Genomic DNA, 8,329 nt, shown 5'->3' on the forward strand with positions numbered 1-8,329 from the left:
GAGCTGGAGCACTGAGCAAGGAGCTGTGGGACATCTCCAGCTCCTTCTGGCCATGACCCCAAAGTGCTCCTGAGTCCAGGGAAGGAGAGAAGGGGGCCCTGAGCCCCCAGAATACATGTGAAGTGAATAAAATGAGCTCTAGGCATAAAATGAGCTCTCTGCTCCAGAAGTCAGAAGGGCAGACATATTTTCTGGAGCTGGAAGTGCTGCTCCAGGAGCTGTGCAGCAATCCCTGCTGTTGTGTGCAACTCAGGGACAGCCAGGAGCCAGGGTGAGCTATTAAAATACAATTTATTGGTACAAATCAGACAGAGTGAAACAAACTCAGTTTAGAAAGAGCTGTCATGTTCTGCACAGATGGATTCAAAAAGAACTGTCCCATGACCAGAGCAATTGGCAATGATGGCAGACAGACTGGTGGACAGGTGCAGGGTGCACAAGGCATGGGAGAGACTGTGCTGGGGCTGGAGTCCTGCCCTTGAGGGCTCCTGACTGCCAGCTAAAGGTTCTAAAAGAGAAACAGGGCACACTTGGAGAGGTTTGTCCTGTGCAGGTGGGGCCCCCAGTGCACCAGAGCAGGGGTTCCTCAGGCATTCAGGACTTGGGGAGCACAGAGATCCGAGTGAAGGCTGGAGGGAAGAGACCTGTGCTGGGGTCACTCCAATGGTTGGAAAGTGGTTTTCATTCAGATGATGTTGCCTTGGGCTAGAGAGCTGCCCAGCAGGGCCTCTCCTTGTGCATCTCTCAGGTGCTTAGGCTGGCAGCCCCTCTGGTCATGCAGTCCATGTGTGCTGCTCCTGAGCAAGGCCGGCTCTGCCCTGGAGCTGGGCTCTCTCCAGCCCTGCAAGCGTTGGGTCAGGGTTTGAAGAGAAGCACTCATGAAGGCTGGGGGTTTTGCACTCACTTCCCAGAGAAAACAGACACCAATTGCTGCTCTGGACATGCAACACATCCTGCTGGATCTCAGGGACAGAGCAATGGTCACTGCCCCAGTGGGTGAGGTCAGGTTTGGCTGAACCAGGCCTGGCCTGCACACACTTTCCATGCCTAGAGGGACAGAGATACAGGCATGCAGCTCAGTACATTCACACAGCCAGACAAGACAAAGAAGTGACAAAGTTTACAGAGATGAATGGTCCCTAAGGGGACATGGGAATGGGTAAACTCAAGGCAGATTTGCTTAAATCTGGTCATATGGACCTCAAACAGCACCTGCTGCCAACACAGCTCTGCAAGATGAGATGGGAGAAATTCCCCCTGCCACCACCCCCCATTCCCTGTAATGTTCAGTCTCTTGCTTCTTTAATCCTTCCCACATGCTCTGTTGAGCCACCCTCCCAGCATCTCCATAAAGTCTTGAGTGGTCCATACATGGAGGCGTGTGCTGTGGGTGGATCTGGCAGCTGAAATAATGCAGAAGATTCTGAGGGTAGAGCCATCCAGGCTACTTCAGGTCGTTGTTGATAACCACACTGTCATGCATGTCACAGTAGGTTGTCATCTTCTTCCTCTTGCCAAAGGTGGAGAAGCTGTTTTTGTTCTCCCGGCCTGGGAAGTGGGGCCCATCCTTGCTGGAAAGCAGAGTGGGGGTGCCAGGGATGTAAACGTTGTGCTGATAATCCAGGGCTGGGTACAAGGGGCTGTAGTGGGGCGTCCAGATGCTGTTGGGGCCTGCTGAAGCCTTCTGAAACTCTGGAGAAAAGATAAGTGAAAGATTACATCCACATCCCAGGATGCAAGTCCTGTGTCACCAACCTCCATCCTGGTGCCTGGACACCCCTTCCACCCACAAAACTTCACCACTGCAAGGAACGGGGGTGTGATGCCCCCACTGCACCTCCAAAAGTGACCAGAAGGTCTGGTCTTGCCAGCCCCAGTACCCCAATACTAACCAGAGACAGGGGTCACCAGTGTGCACAGCCTCTCGTGCTCCTTCTGGAGGGCTCTACGGATTTCCCCCACATCTTCCAGGCTCTGGGAGCTAAAGAGAAGAGACTGGTTCAAAGCTGTGTGGGACATAACCTCCCCATTCCCATATCCCCCTTCCACCTGCTCCCTCTGTTTCCCCAAGGCTGGGTTTGGTACCTTTTCAGGGCAGGTCTCTGCGTGCTCGGAGGCAGCCAGTCCGTGTTGGGCTGCTTGGCCTGGAAAACACAGGGAAGAGCAAGGGTGAGTTATTGGGAGCTCTGTCAATCAGCCCTGGGACTCTGTCAAAAAACCCAGCCCTGCCAGCAAGGGTTCAGCAGGCAGGGATGCAGGACCACATCTCCACTTTCCCTGTCTCCTTTGTGGAGAATTAAGCAGCACATTCCTGTTCTAGGGAAACTGAGACAGCATGGAATAAGCCTGTTCCCTTCTGGACCTTCCTCACCCTCCTGAGGTATGGGGGTGGTTCTGGGCTTGTCCTCTGCCTCTGGGGGTTTTAAGCCTGTCATTCTGGGGAGAGACAGGTGGTTCTCCTATTCCTGCCAATTTTCAAACGCATTTTTTGCACGTGCAATGTTTACTTAGCCCAGGTCTGAGGTACTAAATGGTGAGAGATGCAGAAATCAGCTGTGTGCTTGATGTCCCAGGAGGGTTGCAAAAGCTGCAGGAAAATCTAATTAAGTATTAGGGAAGAGAGTCCAGGGGTGCAAGGAGACACGTGGAGAGATTCTCTTGGCACAGAGTCCTGGGCTCTCCTCGGAAGGGCTGGTTTATTAAAAGTCAGACGTAAGTGGATTAGACGCCTCATCACTCTCCATCCTTGTAATCGTGTTTTGGAGAGTCTTTCATCGGGAAAATTAGACATTCCTCATTTCAATACCTAACAAATGTTGACATCAAAATCCCGCCCCGCAGACCCCACTCCCTGCCTGCTGGCAGAGCCCGGTGCAGAGCAGCAGCCAGGCCCGGGACACTGCGGGCCCTGCCAGCACAGGGGCAGCAGAGCAGCAGCGATGCTCATACTGTCCCAGTGTGAATTGTTTACCCACATCGAGGAGAAGCCACCCCCCCGCTATCCCACCGCCCCCAGGGCACTGGAGCATCTCTGTTGCCTCTAATGGGTACAAAAGACGGTGAGAAGGGATTTCCTCTCGCCTCAGCCGAGCCCAGCGCTCCCCCGGTAATTAGACCCGTCGGGAAGCTCGATGGAGATCCCGCTGCCTGACGGCTCCTAATTCCCGCACTGATCAAAGGCTCCGGTTGTTCTCTGGGAAAAGCCGTGCCTGGTTTCCCCCGTGGCAGAGGCTGAGGGAGGGGGCTGGGGGGAGCTGCTAAGCCCTGCTGGGCGCTGTGTTACCTCTTTGGAGACCTGGAGATGCTGCTCTGGCCGGGACCGCTTCCCGGGATCCTTCTCGTTGTTCCGGGGGGGGCTGCAGGGTTTGAGGAACATGAAGTCGCTCTGAGCAGACTCAGGACCAAGGCAGACCTTGTAGCAGTAGCCTGGGGGGCCGCCCGCGGGCACATCAAGGCAGGTGCCAGCCGCGGTCCCTGCAGGGGGCTGCGCCGTCAGGTTGGAAGTCTTCAGGCCATCAGGGGAGGGTCTGGACCCGGGACAGCAGTGGCAGCGAGGCGGCGAGCAGCTGTCCCCCTGGCGGGAACGCCGCTCGCCGCGGCAGCGAATGGCTGTGAGAATGAGGATGGCGAGGAGGAAGGTGAAGGAGATGGAGCCCAGGGAAACAAGGAGATAGAGGGTGAGCGGGGAGGATGAGGAGGCCTCTGGAGGGAGGCTGAACTCGCTGAAGTCGGAGAGAGTCTGGGGCATGGTCTCCACCACCGAAAGCAGGAGGGACACGGTGGCAGAGAGGGCTGGCTGCCCCCCGTCCCGCACCTGCACCACCAGCTGCTGCCGGCTGGCATCCTGCTCCAGAAAGGAGCGCAGCGTGCGCAGCTCGCCCGTGTCGGGCGCCACGCTGAAGAGGGTGAAGTCGGTAGCCTGGAGGAGCTGGTAGGAGAGGCGAGAGTTCAGCCCCGCGTCCGCATCCACCGCCGACACCGTGCCCACGAGGTAGCCGGGCCTGGCCGAGCGCGGCACCAGCTCGGTGGCAACGGAGCCATTGCGGGGCAGGGGGGAAACGATGACCGGGGCGTTGTCGTTCTGGTCCAACACAAAGATGTGCACGGTGACGTTGGCGCTGAGTGGGGGAAACCCTGCGTCCTGCGCTTGCACCTGGATCTGGAAGCTGCGGATCTGCTCGTAGTCGAGGGAGCGCAGGGCGTACATGTGCCCGCTGTCGGAGTTGATGGACACGTAGGTGCCCACGGGCATGCCATGGATGTGCCCGTCGGCTATGGAGTAGGACAGGTAGGCGTTTTGCTGGCAGTCGGGGTCTAAGGCGCTGACAGAGCAGATGGAGGCACCTGGCGCGTTGTTCTCCATCACGTAGACGCTGTAGGAGGGCTGGAGGAAGCGCGGGGCGTTGTCGTTCACGTCAGACACGGGGATGGTGAGGGTGCTGCGGGTCAGCAGGGCAGGCGAGCCCATGTCCCGGGCCGTGATGCTCACGTTGTACTCGGGCACGAGCTCCCTGTCCAGCGCCTGCGTGGTCACCAGCGTGTAGTAGTTCCGGAAGGAGGAGCGGAGCTCGAATGGCACATTGGGGCCGACCTCACAGCTCACACGCCCGTTGTCCCCAGAGTCCCGGTCCTGAACACTGATGACAGCGATCACAGTGCCTGGGGGGGCATCCTCCAGCACGGGTGTGGACACAGAGGTGAGGGTCACCTCTGGCGCATTGTCATTGACATCAAGGAGGTGCACAAGCACCCTGCAGTGCACGGCCACAGCCGAGGGCCCGCGGTCCTTGGCTTGCACGTAGAGCTCATGGAGGCTGGCCCGCTCGTAGTCCAGGCGGCCCTTCAGCAGCACCTGCCCGCTCCGGGGCTCCACGTGGAAGAGCTCCCGGACGCGTGGCGGTGCGTGCCCGCTGAAGGAGTACTCAATCTCCCCGTTGGGGCCCTCATCCAGGTCAGTGGCGTTGAGCTGGATGACCAGAGTGCCAGCAGGAGCGTCCTCAGGAAGGCTCACGCCGTAGGAGGGCTGGTCGAAGGCAGGCACGTTGTCGTTGGCGTCCAGCACGGTGACGAGGATGTGCGCCGTGCCGGAGCGCTCGGGCACGCCGCCGTCGAGGGCGGTGAGCAGCACCCGGTGCACGCGTTGCTGCTCACGGTCCAGGGCACGCTCCAGCACCAGCTCTGCAAACTTGCTGGCATCGCTGCGGGTCTGCACCTCCAGGGAGAAGAAGCCATTGGGGCTGAGGCGGTACGTGTGCACAGAGTTGGTGCCCACGTCCGGATCCTGGGCGCTCTCCAGGGGGAAGCGGGCACCAAGCACGGCAGACTCGGCCACCTCCAGCACATATTCCTGCCAAGGGAAGGTGGGTGCGTGGTCGTTGATGTCCAGCACCTCCACCTCGACGCGGTAGAGCTCCAGTGGGCTCTCGACGAGGAGCTGCAGGTGGAGCAGGCAGGTGCCCCCGGCCTCGCACACCTCCTCCCGGTCAATGCGCTCGTTCACAAAGAGGATCCCGTTCTCCAGGTTCACCTCCAGGTGCTGCCTGGCCCCGGCCCGTGACACGATGCGGAACCTCCGCGCTGACAGGGTGGACACATCCAGCCCCAGGTCCTCACCCAGGTTGGCCACGAAGGCTCCGTGCTCCAGCTCCTCGGGCACGGCGTAGCGCAGCTGCCCCCGCGCCGGGGGTCCGGCCAACAGGAGGAAGAGGAGGGAGCGGAGGAAGAGCTGCCCCCATGGCCCGGAGCCTGCTCCGGCCCCCATGGCCCCGCGGCGGTCCCGGGAACGAGGAGTCGCACCCGCGCCGCCGCCCTCGCCTTCCATTGCCTCTCGCACTTTCAAAGAGTTCAGGGCTCCCGGGGGCGGCGGAGGAGGGCCTTGCCCGGAGCTGCGGGGCCGAACCGCGGCCACCGGCAGCGGCTTAACCCTTTCTTTGCTGGCCCCCGCAAGGGGCTGCAATCCGGGTCCCGGGGCCACAGCAAAACCTGTTTACCGGAGCCAGACGCACCTGAGGAGGGGACCACCTTCTGTCCTAACGGGGAGATCCCGTTAACGGCGGTGGGAGCTCCAGCAAGACCGATCGCTGCCCGGGGCGTCGGTATTACCCCGCAGATGCTGCGTTCGGACCCGCGGTAGATTAAGAGGAGCCCAGATCGCGGCTGCTGCCAAATCCCCCGGCCGCGTCCCCCGCCGTGCCGGTCCTAACCTTTACCAGATGGTTAAGCCCCTCCAGACTTGATTACATTTCCCTGCACACCGTTTTCCTTGTAATGCGGAGTTTTTAATTACAGGAGCAGGGGGATTACAGCCCTGGATAAAGCTGAGCCCATCAGCGCGGAGGCACAGAGACCCCCCCCCCCTTCTTTCCCTGCCTCCTTCCCACCCCCGACACCCCGCTTGCCCGCAGCCCCGCGTCCCAAATCCCGCTCCCCCGCCGGGCACCCCAGTGTCAGCCCCCTCGGGCTCTCGGCGCACGATCCTGCCCAGATACCCCCGGATCTGCCTCCCCGCACCCCAGCGCTGCCCCCACCGCGGGCACAAACTTTGCGCCCCCCGCGGAAGGCGAGGGGGAGGCGGGAGCGGAGCGAGCCGCGGGTCCCCCGCCGGCCCCCGAAGCGCGACAGACGGCGGCCCCTGCGCCCCCCCTTCCCCTCCCCGGTACCGCTCACGGTCCCTCCGCCGGCCGATCCGTTCTCCCCGCAGACCCGGCTCCAGCCGCCGCCGCGCCCGGGCAGCTCCGTGAGTCGCCTCCCACCGCCGCCGTCCCCGGGGCCGCTCGGTAACGGGACGGGGCGGCCGCGGCCCCCGCCCCGCGGCTGCTCAGGGTGCGGATAATCCCGTAACGATCCAGTTAAAGGCTCGAAGGGGCTCGGAGCCGCTTTAGCCGGGCACTGATATTTCACCGCCTTTGTCTGTGCTCACCGGTCCCCGTTGGGAAGGGAACGGCCGGCCCCATCCGCTCCCCCCACCTTGCTCCCCACGGGGACCCGAGTGGGAAGCAGGATCCAGAGCCGACCGGGAGACCGGAGGAGGCAGGAGGCGGCGGAGCTGGTGGGGTTTGTCGGGCTGGGAAAAGGATTTGGTCCCTGGGAGCGCAGCGAGACCCACGCGGGACGTGCCGCGCTCGTGGGGTCGCCGGTCGGGGAGGGCAGGCGGGGCGGGCAGGGGGAAGGAGCGGAGCGCCTGGGGCACGCGTGGGCTCGGGCCGCTCGCGGGTGGAATCGGGACGGCTCCCGGTGAGTGAAGCCCAGCTCGCATCGGCAGCGCCGGTCACTGCCAGCCTGTCCCCCGCGCCATCTCCCACGCCAAGACCACCCCTGGCGGCGTCGTTGTCACCCCCGCCCCGATCCGTTTCTTTCTAATCCCCCTCCAATCCCCGATTCGCGCCCCCCCTGCCCGCCCCCCTCTCTCCGTCCATCACCGCCCAGCCCTCCCGGGGCTGAGATGCCGGCGGTGGGATGGTGGGATGGAGCGGGTATTGCTCCTCCGGGACGCCCCTCGGGTGCTGCTCGGGCCAGAGGGGGATTGAGGGTGGGGGCGAGATGGGACACAGAAATTTTCGGGGGTCTTATTTCATTCCCTCCAGTCCTTCCCCCGTCTCTGACCAAACGCATTCTGCAAAATCATTGGAGCGGCTCCGGTCCTATTGTTTGATTTAGAGTAAAATATTCACCACCACCTCCTGCTCCCGCAGGTGCACCGGCAGGATCCGAACCCCCCCCCCGACTCCCTGCCCGGTCCTTCCCGCCCTTCTCCAGCTCTGCTTGGTAAGGCTTCCCCCCACCCTGCACATCTTCATTGCTGCTTCCTTGGGGGGGGAACCGTGTCATGTCCCCCCTTGCTTCCCTCCTCTAAGGGACGTCACAGGATAGTCCCATCCTGTTCCTTTTCCTCATCTCCCCAGACCTTGCAGTCTCTTCTAGCTCCTCTCCCAGACCCCACGATTCCAGGGGACCAAGGTCAAACGGGGTAGGGGGCTGGGAGGGGTTAGGGAGAACAGACCTGTTCCAAGGATCCCTTTCCTGAAGGAAATGGCTCGGGCTGGGGGTGCTGCAGAGGGCTGAGGAATCCAAAGAAGAGCATTTTTGGGGGGAACATAGCAGGGGAGGGTGAGCAGCAGGGATGGGGGGATGGAATGGGGACAGTGCACCACTAACACCCCTCTTCATACCCTACAGATTTTAAGGCCCCTCTTGTGGTGCAGAAGAGTGTTCAGCTGCCAGCCTTGTTCTCCCGGGGTAGGGAATCAGGATGCAGCTAGGAGCCTGTTTTTGGAAAATGCTGGAAGCTGCAGGGGGGTCTGTCTCTCTGAGATGCCTTGGCACAGGCGGG

General features: G+C 61.6%; 1 protein-coding gene across 1 annotated transcript; it reads right to left on the bottom strand.

Annotated features, from left to right (window-relative positions):
- Positions 1–272: 272 nt before the first annotated feature.
- Positions 273–5,761, bottom strand: LOC134424630 (protocadherin-10-like). Its single transcript, XM_063168518.1, has 4 exons — positions 3,284–5,761; positions 2,086–2,144; positions 1,893–1,981; positions 273–1,692 (listed from the first exon to the last, which is right to left on the bottom strand). Exons 1-4 carry the CDS (start codon positions 5,759–5,761, stop codon positions 1,445–1,447), a joined length of 2,874 nt encoding a protein of 957 aa, XP_063024588.1. The 3' UTR covers positions 273–1,444.
- Positions 5,762–8,329: the final 2,568 nt, after the last annotated feature.

Source organism: Melospiza melodia, chromosome 14 (genome assembly GCF_035770615.1).
Source record: "Melospiza melodia melodia isolate bMelMel2 chromosome 14, bMelMel2.pri, whole genome shotgun sequence".
NCBI classification, from domain to species: Eukaryota; Metazoa; Chordata; class Aves; order Passeriformes; family Passerellidae; genus Melospiza; species Melospiza melodia.